Raw genomic sequence first — 27,563 nt, 5'->3', positions numbered from 1 at the left:
CCGTGTTTTAATAGTAATATATGTGTAAATGTATGTACTTGTGTCAAATCTGAAAATAAAAATAAATAAAAAAAAGGTTGAATTTGTCGGTCCGATTTTTCATACTCGATTAATCAACTCGGCAGCTCCAAACGAGTAATGATCGATGAACTCGATTAATCAGAACACCACTACTATTTATGAACAAGTGCCGCGGAGCGAACAGCGCTCATCTAACGTCTTACTGCGGTGACTCTGTGGTGGAGTGGTGGGATTCTAGTAAACCCTGTTAGGGTCCCAGATTAACGTTTAAGTGTCTTCAGATTAACTAGATGGAAGCCTCCATGTACGTAGTTGAGTAACAAGCTATTTTGCAAGAAGAATAGGCTAAGCACAACATCATTTACCTACGCAAGGCCTACAGGACTGAAATAGGAGAGCTGCCACTGTAAAACTAATTAACGCGCATGGCCAAAAACTACACAGTACACCACACATGCACTGGCACTGGCAGTGGGCATACGTTACATGTAAACACACTGGACAGTACAAGAATGCCATAGAATTATGACGATTTAAAGAGCATAATACTTTCTTCACCAAATTTCACTGTGACATGTGTATAGATTTCTACTTAGCAAAAAACACGGCAGGTCAAAATCTTTCTTAACAGTCAGGAATCACTTGTTTTAACCCGCCCTTTGAGAGTCAAAAGGTATATCCGACACTTACTCTTCGATGTCAGCAGAATTAAATTTTCTGTTGTCCTTTCCATAAAGCCATAAAATGTTTTTATGTCTTAGGTCCACCCGCCTGCCTGAAACAAAAAAGCTTTCCAATCGCCTCCATCAGACCATGTTCCTCATGAAAGAATGTGCTTAAATCTGCCCTGTAGCCCCCCATTGACCTTTGACCTGTGACCTCAGAATTACGCGCAAAAAGTGATCTGCTTATTCCTACCATGATGCTGTACACTGACTACACGAGCCTAGGGTGAAGCCGTTTAAGAATTTGTGCCGCCATTCTGGCATTTCTTCCCTATACCTTAAGTTATAAGGAGGAATGTTCCCCCTTCATTTACACACTCTTGACCTTTGACCTTTGACCCCTCAGCTTCGAACATATCCCAACTGCGTTTTGACGATCCCCCCGACCGTCACCCGAATATGTGACCGTACGTCAAGCGGTTAAGATTTGTGCCCCAACTGTTGACGCCGATGGACGGCACGGACGCAGCACGGCCGGCAACTGACGCTCATGCGATTCTACAAGCTGCATCCGACTATGTCAGATGAGCTAAAAACCTATATTGAGCTTAATGCCTGTACCAAACAATATTCTTACAATAACACAATTAAAGGTATTACGAGCAGGGCTCGTAAGAAACTGCCAGAAGTTAAAAACGAATTAGTATTTAGACTTTACTGATGACATGTGTAAGAAGTAAAATCATAGCTGCACAATATCCCAGACCTGCCAACCCCATCTGATGATCATCAGTAATAATATTGGTTTTTTCCGTACAAAATAGCATTGTCAGTAACACCGTTTCACGGTGATTGGCTGAAAATAAGCCCTTCAGTGCGTACACTATTCCTGGATCCCGTGACGTCATTCAAAATGGCTGTCGCCCATAAACCTAGACAGAGACGAGCGATAACACAGCATAATCTTACCATTTTTCAGTGATTCCGTTACTTTTAAGAAGCTATAGTCTAATCTACAGACACAGTGAGCATAGTTACATGATAATAAGTGTGATTTAGTTAAACTGTGTTTATTTCTTTTTTTCTGCATTAAAAATAATACATATTTCGAGATTCTCTTGCCTGTCCGTAATTTTTCGAGGTCGTTCGTAACACCGTAATTTTGACCTGCGCCGTAACAAATTACGGGCAATAACGTTAACAGTTGGCAGGTCCTGCATACCTTACAATGAGTACTTTAAAAACAGATATTTTCCTGTGGATCAATGTCCACACTATAGACCAGTATAAGAAGTCAAAACATACCACATAGGTAGCACTTGTACAACAATCCATGTGTTTACAAATTTGAGTTAAGATAATTCGTTCACAAGAATATATTTGTAAATTATAGTCATTAAATCCAGGAACCACAAATGTACCCTTTTAGGTTTTTAAACGAATGAGGGGGATCTTTTATAATTATATATTTGATTGCTTTAATAAATTTTAATCACGATATCAAGGGTTAGCAAAAGCTTGCCAATCCACTGGGCGCAGCCTGGATAAGACCATTGCTGCGTATGAAGTTTTGCTTACATATAATATTCATATACATATAATATATATTATAGTAATTATATCAAGAGTGCATAATCGGAGAAATGATCGCACACGGCTTTCTAACAGGCGTTTTGCCGATAGTTTCAACTGATAAAATATTCTATCAATATGGAATAAATATACTTCAAACTTTACCATTGTATTTCGTCTATGATTCTCCCTTAATCATATTGACACCGCACAATTTACCTGACAATCGTATGTGTTTCTTCAAAAAAGTTATTTGAATACGACATGGTCTTTCAGATACAGTTTTCAGCAATGGAGTGCATGTTCCAGACACAAGAGTTGTTATGGATTAGTGTTCTTATTGTCTACGACGAACTTTGGGGGCCATATGGCATATTAGTCATCGAATATGTATTTAGGCATGCTACGTTTCCGCGTGCTAAAAATAAGTGTGCCTCACGGCCACTAGCTAGCAGCTGATTCGCCTAGCGGCCGCCCAGCGTACGTCATAGACAATTAGAAACACTAATCCATAACAAACTTTGTTCTGGACATGCATCCCATGCGTTGAAAAACTGTACTCGAAACGCTGTCCGTATCACAATAACTTTTTGATAGAACCACATACCGACAAATTTCAGGTAAATTGGTGGTTTCTATGTATTAAGGGAGAATCATAGACGAAACAATCGTAAATGTTTGAACTATATTTCATCACATCTATTGATAGAATATTACAAGTTGAAAACTATGCAAAACGCTGTAAAACGCGTGTCATACTCTTTCTCTATTATGCACATCTTTTTTGGAATTATATATATAACAAAGGCTTCGACCACTACTTTTTTTTTCACCCCCCCCCCCCTGTGGCGCCCGATACGGGCCATCAAAACATTTTGATTTCCATTGTTTGGTGGGCCGCAAAGTGAAGATCTGGTGCCCGAAATAAAAAAAAAAAACATACATAATCTTATTATCAATCTGCGTATTGTAAATTAATTTGAAAATTGGGCCGGTCTGATGCCACTTGCACAATCTTATTAAACAAACCCCACACACTCGACATTGATGATTGGGCATAGCATTGAATTATCAACATTCCAACGGTATCAAACTTTTCACGCAGAACCCGCATGGTCTGGTTCGCTTGATACAATGTAATCACATGTATGCTGGCGCTTGCAAAAATATGCTATGGCCTGCCAGCCCGACAGATTTTGACCTCTGGCTAGGACTGGGTTCGCGCCGGAACTGTTTCGTCGCGAGCGTGTACATGTCTGCAGAGCCGTGAGGCCGGGTACCAGTTCTAACCACAATTAACGTGGCTTGTTTGCAGCCGCAGTAGAACGGTATAACCGTGCGCCCGGTGTATGGCCGCGCGTAGAATCATGCACGTGCGTACGTGTGCCCTCGCGCTCGCGAAGTTGCTCGTTTCTTTTGAATGTACGATTGATACATAAGAAACAATTTATTTATCACATAGGACACCTTTGAAATTTTGGTGGCGCCGCCTCGGGCACACAAATTTTAACTTTTGGAAAATTTTTGAGTGGTCCCGACATCAAGTTTTGGTGGCCCCGGGCCACCGGGCCACCGCTAGTGTCGAGCCTTGTATATATATATATGTTCCTAACGTTAGTGTGCCCTACATACTGTGTACTTTGTTACTCTGGTGTTTCTGGTATGATTTAAAAGATGCCTTTTTCATACCACATCATTATACAAGCAATCAATATACATATATATATATATATATCCAGTGGAAGTGATGCAAGTGTAACTGAAATGATATGGAAGATGGCCAAATATGGAGCACTGGCCGCGCATAGAAGTGCGCGCGGCAGAGGGAAAAGAAAAGATAACATGGTAGATCCGTGCGCCATAATGAAAGCCACCGCACGGATCCAAAGAAAAGACTAGGTGACAGAAAGTGTTCCTCCTCAGAGTGGCATGTAGGAACCGCCGCAGTATATATAGTCTATTTCACGCAGCTGTCCCTTATTTCCCAGTCCACTGCGCCTTGATGAACAGTACTAGTAGAGTCCACTAAGCAATTGCACTGGTTAACGAAGCCTGCCAAAGGCCGTGTCACAGACGGGGCGCGGGGGCGGTACCAGGAACAGTACAGCGCAGTGAGGGGGGGAGCCGATGTGTATATCAGTGTTATCACTGACGAATTAACCATGCACGGGCACCGCCCCGTCTGTCACACGGCCTTTGGCAGGCTTCGTTAACGAGTGCAAATGCTTCGTGGACTCTACTAGTACTAGTACGAAATATATTCAATAATATGCCACTTATTATATGCGAAAATGTACTTAGCCTATTAGGCCTAGGCCCTAATACTTTGTCAATTACAATAATATGAAATATGGCATACCCTTGGCGAGCGTCATTACTGACATTAGTCATTACATTACCTCAGTCTCAGACTCAGTCTCAGACTTTTGCGTAGTAGATTTATACATGTTTACATTTCTTTCTAGATGGACTTATATAATATATTACTAAACTGGTCCAGTAGAGTCCATATATATGTCCAGTAGTCAATATATTTCGGAGTAAATAAGGCTACGTGTGTTGAAATGTATATCGAATTAACAGCGGTAAATTCGGTGACATGCGGGCTGACATATTGTCTTCCCACTACGCATTGCGCAGCACAGCCTGTAGCACGACTTAAACATAGACTGGTATGCTGCAGTTCGCTGCATGTCTATGGAGCTTGTGACAAGGGCTTGGAAACATTCTAGGCCTATTTTCACATTTGACATGGATTCTTCCGCTCACTCAAGATAGATGAAATAGATCTATTTCTATTTTCATTTTCACAAGAAGTGCACAAAATTTAACGAACTACAGCTTGTGATCTTCTATTTACATACCATATCGGAAAAACACAAGTTTGCTTCGAACTGTTCGATTACCAAACTTAACCGCTTTTCGAGCGATCGACATAAATAGTAGAATTTGTATTGAGTAGTGATCGCCGTCTCGGTGCAAGTAGTCCGCTTCGCGGACGAGTATCGTTTCACTCATTGTTAGGCGCGAACATCAAGAGTACATAATAGGAGAAAAGTATGACACTGTTTTAACAGCGTTTTGCGTAGATTTCAACTTGAATTTATTCTATCAATATGTGAATAAATATATTCAAACTTTACCTTGTTTCTCTCCCCGTGCTCGATGCTCCCTAAAGCATACAGCCCATTTAGCTGCAATATTCAGAGCGAATTGCTGAGATAGTAACATGGCCCCTTGTGCTAGTCATACAGAAATACACATACCTTTACATCGCAATCTACGCGTGATAGTTCCGCTCCAATACGTCGACGAGCAGTGTTACTTAAAGACACATGTCCGCAATTGAAATCCTCGCCGCGGAGTCCGAATCGAATATCAGTTATGCTTTAGGGAGCGCAGCCGGACAGACGGGACGTAGGAGAACAGGCACGGAAGTGGAGGCAGAGTAGCACGTTTAACAAGAGACGAGTGCCAGAGGCAGAGTAAGAGCGTGTAGAGAGCGATGAGAATGCGCAAGTGATAGGGACATGTGGGCGGCCGGGCACCGTTGGTAGAGAAATTGCGAGCTCGGAGGGGAGGACTCAAGTGACGGAGTACAGCGAGAATTCAAACAGGCATTGGTTGGAGTATTGGGAAGAGGATCCACAGGAAGGAGCCGAAATAAGAAAGAGGATCACGAGCGTCTATACAACATGAGAACGCCGCACAGCGACCCTACATCGCTTCATCGGCTTCATCGTTTGGTAAAAATCGCGCCTCCTTCTGGTTGTGGCGGAGGCCTACTATCTCAGCAGGCTTTCAAAACCCTCCCGCTTCCTCCGCCCACCTCTCGGCAATACATCGGCCGCTCTCGCCGTGGCGTGTATACTAGATCTACTAGCTCCAGCGGCCAACCCACGACATTTTCGGCAATCTGCATGGTCCTCTGCCCCCTCCTCTCTCCCCAGCGTACCAACGCAATGCTACATCAGTGATTTCCGTAAACGACGGACGTTCGTGAATAAAAACCTGTTTTGTCAGAGCTGTCCATGTGCGTGCCTGATTAGTAGGAGTACTGTGTTGTTTAGCTATCCCATCTGCCATGTTTTCGTGCCGTGGTTAATTCCGCTGACACCTGTCCCTTCATCTGCGTCCAAAACATACGGCCCGCACAAATGGTTTGACGTCATCGCATCGACTCCGTGAATATACATTACTGCACTAATGAATATCAACAACCAGTGTTTGCTTGTACATGTCACCAGCAGAGATATTTCGAAGCAAACTAATCACGCGTTGGCTACTAAGGGTTATGCGGCAGACTTATTAACTACCGTCCCCAAGGTGCCAAGTTACTCTAGCGAGTCGTCAACATTGCATAACTGCGCCTAAGTATGGCTTTAATCCATACTGACACCGACACAGTTAGCCTGAAATCTGTATGTGGTCTTCAAAAAAGTATTCGAAACGACACGGTTCAGCACATGTTTCCCATAATGCTGGCATCTTATTGGCCAAAGTTGATAGGCGCGGCACGCCAGGTGTACCTACGGACGCCTTGGGGCTGTTGGGGATATGAGGTAAAGCACCAGTAAGCAGCACTTGTTTGTTGGCTTCCTCTATCATCCAGAAATCACGATGGTAACACAACTAAAATCAGCTGCTAGCTCGCAGTGAGCACACATTTATTTCTAGCACGCTGGAAACGCATTACACCCTGAATACAATCAATGCCTAATATTTCCAACAGCTCCCAGCGGCCCATCACAGACAATAGAACACTAATCCAATAACAAACATTGGCCGTTAAGATGTGAATGGTTGGGGAAACTGTGTGAAACCGTGTCGTATTCAAAGAACTTTTTTGAAAAACACATGATTTTCAGGTAAATTCGTGGTGTCATATGATTAAGGGAGAATCATAGTCTAGACGAAAACAAGGTAGTTTGAATATATTTATTCACATATTGATAGAATATTTTCAAGTTGAAAACTATGCAAAACGCTGTTAAAACGGTGTCATACTTTTCTCCTATTATGTACTCTTGATATATATATTATATAATTATGTATTTAAACAATTAATTTTTAATTGTATGTTCATATTACTTCATATGCACCCCAAAATAATCAGCATCAACGCACCTTTAATTAAATAATATAAGTAAAAAGAGGAAAAGAGGGTTTGAGTTGGGCATTGTGTGGCATACAATTTATACTGTATGCTTTTCCGGGAACACATTGCTTTTGTAACCCGTGGAATTGCTGTATTGTACACACATCTAGCTTTGTTACGTGCCTACTAATTTTTAATACATTATGCAAATAAAATCTGTATGGTTTTGCTGTTTAAATATAACAATAGCTGCTCAGCTGTTATATTAGCAGCAAAAAATTACTTAAGCTGGTTGTACCTGCAACCTCCCCTAGAGCCCACCCACACCCCACATCACACACACTTAAGAGCCCTTTATCAGGAATGTAAAAAATAATAAACTTTCACAAACAGAAATACTAACCTCTTCTACAGATTTAGGTTCCGGCGGTGGTGGAGGCGGCACTGCAAGGAAAATAAAAACAAAATGTAACACAAATTAAAATTAAAACTACAGTTAAAAAAAAGAGTTGTCTGGAATTAATTCACCAGTTATAACGATACTTGAAGATACATCACATTTCAAGTTTCCCTAATCATAAAGAAAGAAGCCTCTAACCATTTTAATATATATATATATATCAAGAGCTAATAAATACCTAGAGTGTTGTACAACGGGAAAACGGGAAAATAGTGCTATTTCACGGCAATATTATTCTACTTTGTATGCGGTTCTAGACTAAGTTCAGGGTATTGCGTTAAGCAGCATTCTTTGCTCTCTAAAATAAGACCAACCGCTTGTCTCTATGATACTCCTAGGCCGAGATATTGGAGCATAATCATGCCTCCCACAGGCCTCACGCCGTCTCGCATCCACAATATTCACTATCCTTCTCGCCATTTGCGAGTCTGACTATCGTTTTCCGTCGCCACTTGGAGCGCTGATAATTGATGTCACATGCCCAAATTTGGTACTCTCACTACACCATATAGTAAATGAGCTGCGTTGTGGAGACTTAATTTTAAAAACATTGCCGGCTCCATCGTGACAGGCATTAGCCGTGCTAGGAAAGATAATGGGAGATAAGGGCATAGGCGATGCCCCCGAAAGTCAGCGATGATAACCGAAACGCTGTTCATTCATAAAGTTATCGCGGAAAAAACCGAACTCTCCCGAAGCGACTTTCCTAACCCGCAAAAGGCTAGAAGGATAGTGAATATTGTGGATGCGAGGCGCCGTGAGGCCTGTGGGGGGGGGGGAGGGGAGTTTACGAGCCAATATCTCAGCCTAGGAGTATCGTATTGACAAGCAGTTGCGTCTTGTTTTAGAGAGCAAAAGAATTCGTGCTTAAGCAATACCATAAATGTATTCTAGACTCGCAGGCCAAAGTAGAATAATTATTTCCGTGAAATGCGCCCACTATTTTCCCGGTTTTTCCGTTGTACACTCTAGCGTGATTTATCTCACGGAATACTAAGCTGCGTAACTCCGCTGCGGCTGTGTCCGGCCGGGTAAAAATCGTTTGCTGACTAATTTATATACTCTTACTAATAATTGGGACACAAGGTAGGAACATTGGGTTAAACATGCGACAATGGACATTGCACCCAATATCAATATTTAGCAATCGGATCTAATAAGCATAATAAAGCATGGGCGAAAGAAACTGTTACGTATGACATTTATATGACAGCACAACCGAACTTAGAACACCTGAGACAGTAATACTTCAATAGTAATTTATGGCTCATAGCGGTCTTTATCGTCTCCCCAGGTATACCGGAACGTACCTGGTGGCCTATTTGATAGTGGTGTAGGCGTTAGGGTTGGCGGTTAGGGAGTAGGCGTAGGACGACTCCCTTAGACTCGTTAGTGGAGTAGGCGACGCGTACGCGCTCCGGCACTAATTAGATAGTACCAGGGTAACGCCTTCGGAGTATTACCACCGTACCCAGCGGTACGGTTCCCGGCAGTTATCCCGTGGGGGGGGGCGGGGGAGGGGGACACAGACCCTCTCAGCCCAGGTTATATGGAGTAAATGACAAAAAGCCTATTTGTTATATAACAGCATTGTACGAATTGGGGTTGGACTTTTCGTTTCCAAAGACTCTTGATTAAACAATGTTTTTGTGTATTCTCTGGTGGAAATATGTAGAGATTCGTCGGTATCCAACTGTTAAAGCTTTCCCCACTTACAGCTATCCATTGTGAGCATTCGTTACGCGGAATAAAAAAGAAATTCCGATATATAAGCCAAACAAAAAAAAAATAAAAAACACAAAAACTATAGATAGAGACAGGCCAGCGCAGTGGAGGTCTGTGTCCACTGGATTATTGTTTAGTGAATTTTGCGCGATTGCAACGCATGCCCACATTTAAAATTAACAAATTTTTGTATTGAATCAGAATAAATTCAGTAGCTTTGGAATGGCCATACAGATGCATTCTCAGATCGGAGCATCTGAACGAAACTGTGGAACTGCAGAGTGAGTAGTACCTCTGGAACTGGCTCCGTGCCGTGTTATGCGCCCCCTCTGTTTTTTTTTTAGTTCATCGCATTTCCGTTTCGGGTTTTTCACAATGACCACAGCCACGCTGATGAGATCATGAGGTGAGGGCAAGAAAATCAATTAGCCATTTAGCTTGTGCTGACATTGTGTGAGATTGCGGAATTGACAGGGGTCTTTTTCACAGATCTTCTTTTCGGCCGAGATTTTGACGTTTTGACAGGTTTTTTTAGCTTACGAACACGCCCGGGTATAGAGATGCCGCCCTGTGAAAATTGCATCCAGATCGCTTGGGCGGTTTGGCCGCCTATAGGGAAGATACATAGATACATACATACGAACTCAAATATATATTAGATTAGCTCTTGATATATATACATATACATCAGTAGTCAGTACTATGTTATAAGAGCAGAATAATTCCTTATAGTAACGATTAGAACTATTAGTCAGTCTACGGAAATATGAAAGTTCATGTTTAATTTGAACTGTTTCTGACTATCTCTACTACTCAAGTAATTCTCTACTACTACTCAAGTACAGAGTTTGTTAGTAGTTAGTACAAGTACAGTATAGAGTTATAAGTTGAGTTATCCTGTTTGTGTTAGTCTAAGATTTGTAGAGTTGTAAGCCACATAGAAGTGTGTTATGCTAGTGTTAGGATAAACACCGTATTATAAAAGGCTTTGAATACCAGTTACAGGAATGTATGTATATATGCGGGTTATTTTCATAACAGTACCTGACAAAACCATGACTACTATTCCACGTCAATTATAGACACAGGGACTCGATTGTATATTAACCAGGGTGATTCCAACTCCGTATAAGTTAAGTTGAGTTTCTAATTTGATATTTAGCAAACGTCAAATTGAAATAATCTTTTTGTTGGAAAAGGGGAGCGATTGTAGTGTTTAAGCCTGAGGTCAGCTGAAACGTAAACTAACGCTGAGAGGGTCTATGTCCCCCTAGAGTACTGCTGGAACGTACCCTGGTACTGTTTAATATGCCGCACCGTACCTACGCCTAATCCCTAACCCGAACCCTAACCATATCAAATAGTTACCAGGGTACGTTCCGGCAGTACCCTGGGGGACATAGACCCTATGAGCTAAACTAACCGTTCCACAAACGTAAACAGAAAGTAGAACAGAAACGTATTGCGTATACACCGATTGGCATGAGCTTGTGAATAGAGCAGCATGGTGGTTAGAACCGATTTTATTATCTGAGGTATCGTGACTGTTAAGTTTAGGTTTTGCAATTTTATTATGTTTGCACACGCACATTTTATATTACTTATTACTAGTTCGGTCGGGTTAGTAGTTGCTGAAAAAGTACTAGTAATATGTTATCTGGTAGGCATTCCCACTCGCCAACAGGGCTGGTCAGCCCAGACATTCTACTAGCCCTTACTGATTTCTACTAGCCTCGGGCGAGCGGGCGAGCGTTAGTTTCAAGCCCTGATTTACATGCTGAAGCCCTCAAGAAAATTCAAAAATTGCATGCATCTAAAAAATAAGCATACTTACAATCCCCAGAATCTGTTATTCTCATCAGTTCCTTGATAAGAGCAGGTTCAAAGTACCTCTGCTTCATCCAGATGCTCAAAACCTTTCGTACCTTGCCCTGGGCAAGCCGGTTTCGTTAACATCACATACAATGCAACATCATTTATCAATAAACTATATTCAATAAGGTAATAAGACAATCCACTTCTATGACTAGCAATTTAACTTCCAATCTTGCTGGTGGAAATGAAAGCAAATTACCACGCTACCAGTTACACTACTGAAACCGATTCACGTGTGAAAGCGAGTTAAATAATCAGCATTTTTATTAAGTGCTAGAAACTGGACTAACGACAAAGGTGATCACAGTTTTACACTTATAATATATATATATATATATATATATATATATATATTTACACATACTCTCTCATCAGGCAGGCATTGCATGATGTTGGTGAATGTGGTTGGGAAGTTTTTCGCAAATCTGGGTCCAAAAAGATCTTTATCTGCTCCGAACTGGTGTCGAGACTGCTTCACAATTGAGTCGATAACATAGAGCCCAGGAACTTTGTACACGGGTGGACACTGAAAACAGAGAAAGCTTGCAATAGTTGTTGACCTTACCAGTGGGTACGAAATTCTCGCTAAACTAAAATCCCGCATATAAACATTTAATTTGCCTACTGACATTCCACGGCAGAAAACTTGCAATTGTCTTACTACATAAATAGCTAATAATATGTGTAGAGACACAAAGAACTATATGCTGACACAACTGCATGAGCAGAGATAGACATTGAGCCCGCCACACATGCTGTGGAAGTTGCTGCGCCATCGTGGTCGATTGCGCAGCAACTTCCACAGCGTGTGCGGATGCAAAATCCCTCGATCTGCGTCGTGTGGAAAATATCACACGTGTTTGATATTTTCTTCCACGTGTGGAAGTTTGAACAGCGTGTGCGGAATGGCTGTGTAAATTTCCACACGCAATTCGCATTGTTCGCTTGATTGTTCGCTTGGATGCATTGTATTTTTTTCTCAGCTCGCAGCTCGCACATCAGGCAGCTCGCATATATGTATGTGCAAAATGTAAAAATATAATTTTTTTTTTAAATAAAAAAAATCCCAACGTGATATCGATCGGTGAATGTATTGATTTGACTTTGAAGTCATTATATGGGCTGTTATAAGTATAAACAAGTATTGTTAGAATACAAAAAAAAAACGTTAACAAAAACAAACCTCTTTTTTAAGGCCTAATAACCAGCAGTATACAATTTTTGACCTAAATGCAATATAACGGATAATGAAAATCTGTGCAGATCTACCAAAACACACCAATAAGATCAAATAAATGTATTATAATGACCACTATTAAATTTTCATCATTGTGGTTTGATATAAAATTCACAAATGCTACCAATATATATGCACACTAAGTAGAGGCATTAACAGTAAAAATGTTACATCATCACTTGACCAAACCAAGGCATTTAAATTAATGAAAATTTACCTTAGCGAGAAACTTCTCTACATTGTACACAACATGCTTGTAGAATTTGCCTGCCTTCATGGCTCCTTTTGTGACGGCAATCATCTTAGCCTTTGAGAGAGGCGGTTTATTTTCATAGACACTCGCCAACTGGAAAAAATCAAGAAGGTAGTGCTCAGTGGAAATTATCATCACCAACTGTAGCCGTAGAAATCAACCTAGAATCACACGTTAATAAATAATACACAATAATAACCAGTATAAATAAACCATTTACATTAGCTGAGATCAGGTTCTGTTTACTCAGTGTGTACATACATCTAGACAGCTTAAATGTACACAAATCACAATTCTTAACTCTCATATTATACATTCAAAATGTTTGGTACTAAATCAAATAGAAACTATTAGCAGATGGAGGACTTGATTGGAAAGAACAAGATCACTTTGGGTAATGAAGAATTAATCTTAGGGTTGACAATAATATTTTAATTACTATCCATCCATAATTTTTCCAGATTGCCTCTAAAAACTCCAAATGAAAGTATTTAGTTTCACAATGCCTTGTGGTATCCCTAATTTATTTTACTACAAACTTCAAGATATAAAATATAAGAATAAAAAACAAAATTACTGCATATTAATTTCAATACAATACATAAAATTGCTACCATGGAAAGGAAGTTAATTTTAATCTTTGTTAAAACTTTATTGCACCCCAAATCTTGCTTCCCCACAAATTTTAGCAAATCATATTTCATACTTGTATAAATATAAACAATTAGTCTGATATTATGCTGCTGGCCTGAACAAACAAGAGACGCACAGGAAAGGAGAAAAATAAGCAATCATTTGAAATGCTGCTTGATTAAAATGTACATTAGTTATTTTTATGTGGCCATTACCTTTGGGATCGGGGTCCATTTTTTATGATGGGAACTTTATCATTACAAAAATGATTACAATAATTTTTCAATTATTTCTCATGTTTGCAAATAATAGACAAGCTGAAGTGTTTGCGTTTCCTGCTCGTTTAGTGCAGCAATGCCACAAATCCAAGTTAGTTTTCACTTTTTCTAAATTCTAGTTCTAGGTTAAAATATACAATTATCCATCACTCCTTAACCAGCACAAGAACATGACTTCCATCCAATTGACAGTCGTAAATCTACCACTGAAGTATTCATTGTAACTTGTTATTATTGTGTCAAAACCATAATATTTTTATGCTGTGGTAGTTGCTATCATAGCATTGGTTAAATGTATTATTGATTGCAGTAAAAAGGGTTTTGCTGTTTGACATCCACAAATGACAATAAATATCAGTGTAATATAATTAAGTCAAACACAGTAAATTGGCTCCAAACACACTATGTTACTGCAGTATGTACATACCAAATGAACATCAGTGGTGAGCCACTGATTTCACTGTCACAAAGCCTTACCAACCAGAAATACTATTTCATCACATTTCACCAACTGCATTCACGACACAGCACAGTATATGTATATAGTATATATGTATATAGTATATATGTATATATAGTACAGTTGCAATTATACACTAACCACAACGTACCAATACTGCATTACTTATTACTTACCACCACATAACATGTGGGCACTTGCACTAGGTACAGTGCTTAATAAATTGGTGCAAAATATAGAAGTAATTCTAGTGGGCCAGATATAAAATCTATTTGTTTGTCTAATAGTCCTAGAGTAAAGCACGCTTGTTCATACTGCTATAGTACTGACTACCAAGTATTGTGTAAGTGGCCAAGCCAACTTAAGGACAACATTCAGTATAACTTGAGCCTACGTTTGGACCCCGGTGCAAAATTCAACACCAACATCACTTTATAACAAATTCTAACCCAACAACATGATTACAAACCAGGGTCCTGAAGTAGGCTTCAATTGTCAGTATTAACGAATTGCTGGGTATGTCCTGACTGGTGGGAACGATGATGTTACGTGAAAGTATATTGACATCATTGGGCGCATTTGTTTGGGCGGATCACATGATCCTGATCACACGGATCCAGTGATCCTGCACATTTGTTTAGGCTGATCAGTGATCCGGATCACAAATTCCTGAGTCTGCTTGTGCTTGCGAGGTGGATTCACAGGGAATCCAATATGGCGTCGTGCAATCCAGCCAATTGCTGCTTGTTGTTTTTTATGAACCATCCTGTGATAGTTCACAGCAAAATGTTAACTATTGAAAGTGAGTTTACCTTTGTTTGGGCAGACCTGGATCAAGTCACATTCACTTGGAGCGTTTCAATAAAATATAATGCTAAATAAATACGAAATCTATTTACTACCAAAGTCTTAATGTTTCTATACTCTCTTTCACCTATTATTGCCGACAATTTCCTGTAAATGCCGTCCAAATGCTCATCTACAACAAACACTGGCTGCTGCGGCACACTGACACATAAATATATAGCAGGTAGGAAAGCGTGCTGCCAAAATTCGCTCGACGCTCGCTTGATTTCACACAAATACAACACAAATATTCAACCATTCTACTCCACCTTTATTTCTATTTGAAGAACAGTCTTCACTTGTTATAAAAACATACTGTCTTTGTTCGTAACCGAGCTGTGTCACGCGAAATCACACAAAGACTGACGAAATTCTCGCGTTCGCTCACGTCGCGCAGTTTATGTAAATGGCTGCAAGTACAGGGCTATAAGCGGCACACTGCATTTTGGCAAACTACCACGCCGAGCTTTCCAACTCCCGTACGAGCCTCATCAAAGCCGCCAGTGGAGCGTTGCAATAATGCGGTGCAAAAATGAGGTCACAAACAGCGCCGGTGGGCGTTTCCTGATTCCGACAGCCAATTACATAAACTGCGCAATGGGAGCGAACGCGAAAATTTCGTCAGGCTTTGTGTGATTTTGCATGACACAGCTCGGTTACTAACACAGACAGTATGTTTTTATAACAAGTGAACAGTCTTTCAAAAAGAAACAAAGATGGAGTGGAATGGTTGAAAGTTTGTGTTGTATTCGCGTGAAATCAAGCGAGCGTCGAGCGAATTTTGGCAGCACGCTTTCCTACCTGCTATACATTTGTGTCAGTGTGCAGCGGCAGACATTTGGACGGAGTTTGTAGGAAATTGTCGGCAATAATAGGTGAAAGAGAGTATAGAAACATTAAGACTTTAGTAGTAAATATATTTCGTATTTATTTAGCATTATATTTTATTGAAACGCTCCAACTTCCAAGTTCACGTGGATCAAGTTATCCTGATCAGACGGATTCGTCCCAAACAAACTCGCCCATTGTTATGCAAGTTGCAGATGTCAAGACTGATGTCAAGGTATTTGATAACACTCTCAAGGAGATGCCAACTATGACGTGTCAGTTTAAAACAGGCGTCATAAATAACCAGGCCGAAATGATAGTTGACTACATTAGCCAGGAATGCAGTAAACCGACTGCACACAATACATGCGCTCGTGCAACCGCGATCATGCAATGCCGTTTCTTGTATTGCCATCGTGGGTTCGTTCAACGGATTGTATACGTATAATAATTCGTATTACTGTACTACTTTCACTACCTCATTGCCGAAGGCTGTTACAGCTTCCATGATTAAAACAAATTGTTGGTTTAGCTATCCTACTTTTAGGAAACAACCCAACAAGAATGTCGGCGATGACAATTCGCAAAAACGTAGAAAATGGCGCTAATGTCATGGGTGTAGTGGCTCCCTCGCGCGATAGAAATATGAAACCAAAATCCACAGAGGAACCTAGAACCACTGTGTTGATTTTTGGCAACCATTATATATACATTTTCGTAGTTATTTATACATTTTCGTTATTATTTATACATACACATACGTTTTCCAAATAACAAAAAAGTAATGTCGCAATTTTACTTATTTCCATGTCGAATAACTAACAATTAATGTGCACGTTATGACGCCATAAAGACACGCTCGCGCATACATAAGGATAATCGTCACAAGCCATATCACAATTAAGCCATCGTCATATGCTTTCATTTGATATCAATAATTGTATGGGCATATCTCGTGGCTATATCATGTAATCAGACATCTATGTAAACGAGCGCGCGTAAAGGCAAACTAAACCATGGGGATGAGGCTGTAACAGTTGCCAAAAACTATGACGCTATACAGGATATATACAATTTTCTGTCTGAAAGCCCTAATTATTTTTACATTCAGTGGCAAAATGTTGTGTCAATTGAAATAAAATACACACACACACACACACACACACACACACACACACACACACACACACACACACCACACACACACACACACACACACACACACACACACACACACACACACACACACACACACACACACACACACACGACACACCGACGCACCGACGCACAGAGAAAGAGGAGAAAGAGAGAGAGAGAGATGGAGAGAGAGGAGAGAGAGAGAGAGAGAGCAGAGAGAGAGAGGAGAGGAGGAGAGGATGAGAGAGAAGAGAGAGAAAAGAGAGAAAGCCGAGAGAGAGACGAGAGTTGGAGAGAGGCAGAGAGAGAGAGAGAGAGATTCAATTTTCAATTCAATTCAAAAATTTATTTATCACCCAATTAGCAAGGATCAATGATACAGAAAACATTTAATGTGAGGGTGAAGGCGGTAGCGAAAGGACCATAGGGTCATCCGGAGTCAGCCTATCCCTTTATACTGTACCAAGGGTAGACCCCATTTAAATATTAATAGGTGTGAGCACTAGATATTCGTGGTATAGCAAATTAGGAAAAAGTGAGATAAATTTTGCAAATACAAGTTAGTAATGGTTGCAGTATATACAGTGATACAAAACTAGAACAGTAATCAGTTTTACAGCGATCGTTTAGGCTTTTACCATAAATAATTTCGTTACAGAAGAATATATATGAATTTGATAACTTAAGTTGGACTAGGATAACTTCAACATCTTGGGGTTACAGTATATACAGGAACAGGCATAAAAAAATTAATATCTCACTCCACCTCCCCACTTCCCACCAAAGAAACATTTATACGAGCCGTAATAATAAATTTAGATAAGTACATTCTCGCAGAAAGCTGGTTATTACCTTATTAATCACGGAATAGTCGATTAAGGTAATCAGGAGCATTATTGTGTTAGTTAATTATGAGTCCATGGTTTAAATGTAATACAAAAAATAAATAATTATATCAGTAATATAAACCCGGATTGATTACTGGTCAAACAAAAAAGAGAGAAACGATAACAATGTTGCTCAGCAAGGTGTTTACATCCACAAGGTAAGTCAAGTAATGGTGCAGATATATGTGATACACACCAGGAACAGTAATCAGTTTATTAGTTTCAATATAGGCTCAATAAATAATTTTGTTTACCGAGAAGATATTTGATTTGATAATTTAAGTTCGAGATTAAGAATAATTCACATATTGGTATAGTAATATACAGTTATTACAGAACTGGCATAAAAAAAAAACTATACAGGGATCATATATTACCTCGGATTTGGTACTGATCAAAACAAAAAAAAGAGAGAGAGCGATTAACATTCTGCTCATCAAGGGGCTACATCACATGGTAGTCAGTTAGGTAAGCTCTAATTCCCTCGTTTTTGGTTGGTCGTTCCTTCTTCATTCCACAGAAATAACAGATTCTTAATTTTCGGAACGTTTATAGAAATTAGAAATAAACAGTTTTGATTACATATAAATCATATACAAAATAAATAATACATCATATAATATAGTTAATATTTACAGTATGGAATTTGAGGTAGCTATACCGCAAACGTAGGGCCACGGAATGCGAATCCTAACAATATACGGTTATGGTATACAATTATACGGGGTATGGGTTACGAATATATGGGTTTACAATTATATGGTTTACAAAGTGTGATTTGGCGTTTGAGGTAATATGCTAAGTAATAATTGAATAGTTATGGAACAAGAATAATTTTGACAGATAGGATATGTTTATATTTGTATTTCTCGCTTGATTTTAAAGAGCAGTTGGTGAATCCAGAGTAGATCATTCCATAACTCGTCCTTTGAAAGAGAGAGAGAGAAGAGAAGACGAGAAGAGAGAGAGAGAGAGAGGAGAGAGAGAGAGAGAGAGAGAGAGAGAAGAGAGAGAGAGAGAGAGAGCAGGAGAGTGAGAGATGAAGAGCAGGAGAGAGAAGACGAGAGAGAGAGGAGAGAGAGAGAGAGAGAGAAGAGAGACGAGGAGAGAGAGAGAGAGAGAGAGGGGAGACAGTATACACGCACGGCGCACGCACGCACGCACGCGTAAAGCCTCGTGCACAACTAGCCCACGACGGGGCATCTTTGTGCCACGACACGACAGGAAAATTTGGAGCAAATCGTGGCGTCCATCGGGGGTTTCGCCGCAGACAAAGTCCTACGAAAATTTTGAGCATCGTGGCATCGACTTGGCCGTCGTGAGGCAAAATTAAAACATGGCACTTTTTTTTTCCCACGATTTTTGTGGTATCTACAGTATGTCTTTCTGGTTGTCGTGAGGTCTGTCCTACTATTAGTCTTTGCAACTTGTCGTGGATAATACGTCGTTATATTAGTCGGGAGACGGGACGCAGCGAGCGTTCCCACGAGTGACCCACGACTGTTGTGCGGACAGTCGCACGGACTGTAGCATCGCGCATCCCACGAGTGAAGCCACGACCTGTTCATTGTGAAACACAACAGCCCCCCGACAATTGCCAACACTCAACGGACTGGTGCGCAACGACTGACTGGCGAACACACAACGACATAACCACGAACATCAATTCTTTTTTTTCTGTCGCGTCCCCATGGGCGCAAACCAATTTAATGATGTAAGTAGCCATTGTGACACTCGAAATACCATTTCGGGCATTGTTCAAGATCTGGCGCCACGAACAAATATGAATATGGCGTCTACCCACGATCAAAATTTCATACGATCTGTTGTGACCCGGGCTTTACCCACACACACAAACACACACACGCGCGCATAATCACAGGTGCGCATACGCGCACGCACACGGACGGGCACGCACGCACGCGGCGGGCAGCGAATTTTGCGATTCCAACCGTTTATAGCTTTGGAAGCAAAAATTTGGAGCACGTGATTGCGCTAGAACAATTGTTTAAGGACACGCATTATTAGTCAACAGAGCTGAATATATTAAAATTATAACGCTAAATATTATAAAGAAATATATTTAATTCAGAACATAAACAAAAGTTACAGAACAAATAAATGCAGAACACAAATAAAATACAAAGAAATACATAACGCAGAGGAAAATAAAGAACCCACCAACACTATGCGTTCGAACGCGACCTAGCGTCAAACGACATTCACGAATTGAGTATTAATATCTGGTGGGTTTCCTCTTAAGTGGCGTATGTACTCTTCATGTGGACAGAATATATATTTAGTCTACTTTTAGCTCATAATTATGATAATTTGGTGTACTCACGAGATTAGTGAGATATTTCCCTTCGTAAAGACCCTAAACATTTAATCATAACTCCTAACGCCGAATCCGTAACCCTAAGACCGTTTAAATGCCCTTAATTATTTCATAAAAAATTTAAATAGCGCTATTATAAGTTAGCCAGTATTAAGGATATATATAATAAGTTAAGTAGCAAATAACTTAATATTACTAACTCCCTGTGACAATATCGATGGCAGCGGATGCGCCGCGATGAGGCAAACATAGCATCTGTGCGTGCGATAGTGGGCGTGTCTAAACATTTCTAGCCATCGCGATTGCTCAATTTTATCTTCCGATAAGCTATTTACGGTTTTGGGAATCGCCAAATCGCGCCGGCACGCGAGCACACGCACGCAAATACGTTTTATACAAATTGTTCCTGCACTAATATAGCATCAAGGACTATTGCATGTTGGAACCGGCGATGGTCAGTAGCAACAGTGGAGCTTTTGCCCCGTAGGGCCTCTACTTCACGCTACCGCGTCGCCTCTTACATTTCATACGCGTTAATTCATCACGCGTTAAGGTTCTCTACTTCCACACACTCTACTTCACACGCGCGCGGCACATAGTGCCCGTTTCGCCAATTCGTGTTTTGCATTTTCTATTTTGGAATATCACGAATACCACATATGTCGCAGTTAATTCCGCATACTCGGTGGTATTCCGAAGATAGGTTACTTCCCAGCAAACACGGAACATTTCGTAACATTCCGCTGGAGGTTCTAAGTTTGGTTACAGTAACCAAAAAATATTCTAAAAGCCACCTCTGCCATTATCGTTTAGGCCATTCATTGTTTTTTACTTGCGTGAAAGAGAAGTTATGTTCTTGGAATGTTCGGGAAACGTTTAACCGTCCTCGGATGGGTTCGAAACTCCGTTAAGTGGCCGTTTTTTGTGATGTTGCAACTAATTAAGCCACAAGGTATCAAATGATATTTTTGTTGCGCAGTGGCGTACGGGGACGGTAGCCGTATCTTAAATGTCTCCTAGGTACGGGTACCGGTAGTCATTTGCGCGATGCATCGCTTTCCCACAAAATAATGTCGCACCTAGCTATTAATTAATCTCCAGCCTAGTAATTAATTAATTTAATTAATTATTATTTAATTATTAATTAGCTAGCCTACACTAGTTGTTTGGGATTGATTTTGTCAGTTCAGAAACAGTTCAGGTCAGTTTGTTATGAAAAGCCAAAGGTTATATACACCATAAGATTAGTATTTATCTGTGTTTAGACGCTATCATATACGACTCGAGTCGCTTTATGAGTTTGTGTTAAAGTTTAGTGATAGGGATAGTTTATACTGTTATGTACTTTTTGTTGTGTGTGTGTGTGTGATGTGTGTGTGTGATGTGATGGTACTGCCGTACTGGGGGACATTAAGAATAACACTGCAGCGCATACGTAGTCGATTGCTGCAGTTAATAATTGTTAAATTTTTCGGACAGGTTTGATCAATGTTTATGTTGAAAATGTTGTTAAAAACGTTCTCAAGAAATGATCAAGGAAAACTTTACCTAAAAACACGTTATTAGAACGTTACTGAATAATTTTCTACTAACCTAAAAGGAAACATTCGCATAACATTCAAGGAACATAACTTTGTTAAGGCTGTGGTATGCGAGGTCTGTGGGGCGCTCCAATCCACGCCATCGAAACGGCCAATGGTTATTGCCGGCGGACCATGACAAAATGGGTCTGCATAAGCAGGGCCGTACGCTAGGACAAAACAAATTACCTGAGGCAAAAACATTTTTTTGGACCCGAAGGCAAACACATATTTTTGGACCCTTTTTCGTTCATATTAAATATATATTGCAGAACACAACACCATGCAGCAATTTGAAAGATTACCAAACAAATTATTATTTTTGAAATATAAAATTAAACCGAATAAAATTATTAATCATGTTCTCTCAAACGTATATAGCAGAGAACATTGAAATAAAAATCAAATATCAACTTAAATAAACAAACTGGCTGCGTAACTGATCGTTATAACTGGCAACCCACACAAATAAGAGTATAAATTATATGTCATATATTGCATCATAACTATAAAAGATGAATGATTTTCTAGGACACTTCCTTAAGTTAATCGAATACCTGGGTTAAATATGGACAAAAATATCATCAAGCTTTTCAAAAATGAGGGTCGGAAACTTTTTTGATCAGACAACCAAACTAGAAATTGTCTTACATTTACTGTTTGAAAGGCAACAAACCAGTATAATTATTCAAGGGATAACTAAAATTTGTACTTAAATCTATGTGGTTGGCAAGTTTGGCACCAAAAGAATAATAATTACACAAAACACCAAAATGTAAAATGAATCTTGTGGTTGAATGAAAGTAAAATGAATAAAAAACATAAGACATATGCTAATATTATAATTATTCAATATAATAAACAAAGCAAAACAAAATTGGCTTTAGGAACTAGAATTGGATTATAACTGCAATACAGAAACGTAGCAACAAATTAATGGGACGTGGGTTAACATAAACTTAAACGATAGGATATTGGCATCAATAATACAAAAATAAATAATACAAGCTGGAATTGCCAAACACAAATGGAATATGATATTATACCATAATGGTTAACAAACACAAATTAGAATTATACCATGTTTAACATTAACTGTTAATATTTGCACATTACAAAACTGTGAAAACAAACTGTGTACCAACATTAAGGACCTCACAACCAGCTCAATACAGATAGTAATAAGATAGTACTCTAAATCATTTGATATAATTATTTTGATATATCAGATAACTACCTGTAGTTATGTTTTCATTCCAAGGAAAAATAGCTAATATCTTACAATATATATTATGGTTGTAGATTATTATATATTTGGTTATTTGAATAATAGCAATCATTTTTTCCATACCATTCACTCGGACAATATACACAAATGTAGTGTCATGTCAGGGAATAGCATTCCCCTTATCTAGATAATCTAGATGTTACAACATATAATGAGTTCACATAAATCCCAGATCAATTCTGTGTTTGCCTGAGTTGTTCCACCGTCTAAGCACATTTTTGATGTTTGGTGGATTATGGCGATGGATGTTCATCATGGCTAATCCATTAAGACGTGGCTCAGTCATAACAGTTCGGGCCCATGGTTTTAAGGCCTTCTCAATTGAGCGCCTGAAGGATTCTTGTCACATGAACAAGAGCAAATGGCAGGGTCAGTAATATTCAGGCTGGGATGGATATATTTGGGAAAGTAACTGTGTCACACTTTTTTCTAGAGCATCAGAGAGTTCCCTTGAAAAGTAGTTTCACCCATCATTCTTGACTTGCCAGCGAAAAGAAGCTCCTTGATTGGAAATCTTGTGGATAGGCATATCGCTGCCCATACTGTGACATGAATTTTTGTTTCGCTTTCCTCTTCTTCCCACTTCCTTGACTCTTAGCTAGGAATAAGGAAGGAGATCCAATAAAACGATCTTCTGGTACAGAAGGGGAACCCTATTCATTCAACGTCGAGGCTAATTCACATTCCAACATAGGTTGAAAGAAATGATTCCTGTAATAAACTTCTGGGCTGTCAGCCTGCTGGGCATTGGCTCGATTTGCCATTTGAGGTCCTGCCGCTGTGGCCTAGTCCTTGGTGGCAGACGTCTTCAATGTCTTCCAGTGGGCTGCCACTGATAAGGACATTTGCCACCTACAGTTGGCTTGTATGCTGCCTTCATCAGACCTAACTTTTTCTCTGAGTTTATCACAAAATTATCTTGGCATCAGCATTTGCTTTTCACAGCAAGATTCACACTGTTTTACCCTGTAGACTACCTGATTAATGGTCTGGATGAAGGCTAATACATAGGCAGGGGGGGGGGGGGAATCAACTGCCAGCCTACAACAAAACCCTGAAACTGACTGGTATTCAGCCTCGACCCTGTCACAAGACTCTGCATCACGAGCTGCTTGACCTGTAGAGACATTGTTAATTTCCAACAGGCTGTCATACACAGCCTTGTAGTGACTCAGGAGGACAGAGATTGAATCCACTCGTGATAACCATCTTGTAGTGCACAGTGTTGGTAAAAACAGTTTAGCTTCACTTGCTTGAAACAACCGACCAACATCCCCTTCTTCAAGGTCAGATAGGAGATGATTAACTGTGTCTTCATCTTTGAATACCCTTTTCATGATTGCTTTCCGCTTGGAGCTTGCATTGAGAAACAAGCTAATCTGTTGGAAAGTATCCATGAAAGTTTCTGATACTGGGAACGATTTTTTACATGTACGCGATACAAACAACAAGGTTCAGTCTGTGTGATTTTGAACAGTGGTGCGTCGATGTATTTTATTTTGGCTAAATATTATCGTGTAAAGCCTCTAGAGCAAAGCGGTTTTGTATATTTACGTTTTCCTTGGCCACTCCAGTTTTGCTCCGAGCTGAGTGACACTTATATATTCATAGCAGCCATCAAATCATTTACCCGCTCCGCATTGACCTTAAGATTCAGTAGACCCCCATTGTTTACACAAACTGATTCTGCCCATTTAATATAATTTTTGTCAGTGAGTTTCTCAGCGTGCCATATCCAGTCGATTAACCTCTACAAACGGACAAGGATGGTCTTCCAGGACACCGTGTTTCCCATCTTCAATGCTCGTCAGACATTAATCTGTACGGAGAAGCGGACAATACTTGCTCTGCTTGTACATTTGCAGCCATCCTGTCCTGATTCGTCTATTGACTCGCTTAAGATAAATCTCTGCTTTATGGTTACTGGCTTTAATCTTAATCTCTGGGAACTCTCATCTCCTATTGTGAAAATCAGCTGATTCTCGTTACCCTCTTTGGTGACAGATATTGGGCAATTGCGCCATCATGTGCTGCAAGGTGCTGGCGTTCATGTTGTAAGTACTCATCCAAGATGACTACTTCCATTATACGCAAAACTCGAGATCCTGATGGAATTAAAATTCATCCACTCCTTCATCCCGTCATTCTCTACCTTCCACGTTTATATGGCTTTTCTTCCCCATCTCGACACTTTTAAGTGCCATGCAAGCGAGATATGCCCTACAGCCGCCAATGCATATTCCTCCATGGATTACTTATCCCAGCTGCGCAGGTAATATGACATCACAGACAACTGTAATGAAGAGCCCTATATTTCTCTTATTGTGATCGTTTGACATTCATCTGGCTGCATAGGCGCTGCTCTATGTGTCTTGTGTTATATAGTGTGTGATGATCAGTTGGATGGATTAGCTCCTGTGATTTTTGAATTTCTAGAAGAGGAAACTGCTTTATTGCAGTGCAAATATATATGTGTTCTTACTTGTGATCCGATGTGAGATGGTAAACTACTGTCGCTTCTCTTAGATTCCTTATTAGCTATTTTTCCGACTTCATCAAAGCTCCAGCTGTACGTGAACTTGTCAGTAACCTTGTTAATTGTCGTAATATCAGGCATGGACCACAGTATATTTTGTTTTCATAGTGCAAGAATCGAGAATAATCGTCGAACCAGTTGTAGCCGCTTTATCCCACTCCAGGGTGTGTATCTCCTGCCTCCTTTTTTGTACAAAGACAAAGTCAGACAGGCGGCAGTAGAATCCACATTGAACGAAATTGTACTTCCTACCCTGAGTCTGATGCAAGATGGTCTTGTGCATTTACCTATAAGTGCTTGGAGCCATATGGTGAATGGTGCGTTGACACAAATATTATTCGATTCTGTATGTCTGTTCTTTCAGGAGTCGTCACTCGATAGTTTTGTGTAATCATATGTACATCCACCTGGAATATATCTGTGCATGAAAAACATGGAAATAAGTTACAACAAATGTTCTGATTCTCTGGGTCGAACGACCAACCTGGGATTGTCTCATCTCTTGTTAGTGGTAATTCTCTTGAGCCGAAAACGTTGATCGTGTTTGCTAGTAATGTTCATCGTGGAAGTCTCTGCCTATGCTAGACTTTACATTACGAGATAGAAGGAATCTTATTGATGTACTCTACCTAATCAAATGACTCCTCTTTCGAGAAATGGAGTCGTCATGCATGTGAAGCCTCGAATATTGTTCACCCTTTGGTTTTTAGCTGGGGTCTATCTGGAGATAGGCTATCTGATCTTCCGTTCGATCAGTGCGACCAAAATCAGAGCAACGTCTCTCCAACTGGCGTGCTGGTCTTCTAACCTATTGACTCGCTGCTCAGCATTCGGCCTTCCTGCATCCTGTGCGGTGATGTTTGGTTTCATATTCACCGCGGCCGGCGAGTCAGTGCAGATCATACCACCAGGTCTGTGCCTTTCCTAGCTCCAATTGTGTTTCTTGGAAGGCATGTTAGACAGAGACGACGCGGATTGATTTTTGATGCTCTCTTAAGGGCTCTCTGTTCTTGTTCCGTTCTTCCAGGGCACTACTTTTCCTACTGGACTGTCATTAACCATAGCTACACTACTTGTATTTGGTTGCATCTGGCTTCTTCGTCTGCGTACAATAGAAAAACAAATATTTTACAAACAGGTTAACGAAAAAAGTTTCTTGTGTGGCATTTGGGATTTCTATTTAACTGGAAAATATATGACAGCAATCTTGGAGGTCTTCAGACGATATGTGTCATTCTGTACAAATGAGAGCTGGACCACTTGAAGAGGCAAAACCTTCAAAACTTGGACCTGGGACCCACATATCCTTGCGGACCCAACAACCTGAACTCTGAACCCCAAACCTCAAACACTAGGCCTACTCTAAGACCGGGACCTACTGATGCTATACTGTATGCTTTTAGTCTACCTATCACCTATGATTGGCTGGGCCCCTTCCACCTCTGAACTCATATATCATTCAGATTACTCTTGCAAAGCCCTACTACAGCCCACGACACTCAACAGGCAGACATCCTGCTTTCTCATGCGTCCGGTCCCCACGCACCCCCCCCTGCTGCCTGTGGCCGACCCTTGAGGTCCAAGTGACATTTCTCGAGGTCATGCCACCACCTTGAACCCTAACCTAGTGAATTTTGACCCAGAACCCGCAGACCTAGTTCTCCTGAACGCATACCCTCAATTTAGTAATTTAGACAGAGTTAATAACCAGATACAAACCTGATGCTTACTCACCATAGAAAGCAGCGCAGAGACAGGGGCATGCCAGTCTAACTTCAACAACAAAGACTCCACCCTACCCAGTAGATTTCATTTATCCCCTACATCTCTTCGGAGAATGTGG

At 40.3% G+C, this 27,563-nt stretch overlaps 1 protein-coding gene across 1 annotated transcript in view; it reads right to left on the bottom strand.

Annotated features, from left to right (window-relative positions):
* LOC106810795 overlaps positions 1 to 16,554 on the bottom strand; it is a 41,457-nt gene extending 24,903 nt beyond the window's left edge. Inside the window, exons 1-5 of the mRNA XM_014814247.1 lie at positions 16,430 to 16,554; positions 12,871 to 12,999; positions 11,781 to 11,942; positions 11,376 to 11,472; positions 7,760 to 7,800 (exon numbers count right to left, since the gene is read on the bottom strand). Coding sequence (XP_014669733.1) covers positions 7,760 to 7,800; positions 11,376 to 11,472; positions 11,781 to 11,942; positions 12,871 to 12,999; positions 16,430 to 16,459 — 459 coding nt within the window. The 5' untranslated portion in view covers positions 16,460 to 16,554. The remainder of the gene's footprint in view (positions 1 to 7,759; positions 7,801 to 11,375; positions 11,473 to 11,780; positions 11,943 to 12,870; positions 13,000 to 16,429) is intronic.
* Between the last annotated feature and the right edge of the window lie 11,009 nt (positions 16,555 to 27,563).

The sequence above is a fragment of the Priapulus caudatus genome, unplaced genomic scaffold (assembly GCF_000485595.1).
Source record: "Priapulus caudatus unplaced genomic scaffold, Priapulus_caudatus-5.0.1 Scaffold474, whole genome shotgun sequence".
NCBI classification, from domain to species: domain Eukaryota; kingdom Metazoa; phylum Priapulida; class Priapulimorpha; order Priapulimorphida; family Priapulidae; genus Priapulus; species Priapulus caudatus.
Note: the sequence above shows the minus strand (reverse complement) of the source record. Positions and strands in the feature narration are given on the sequence as shown.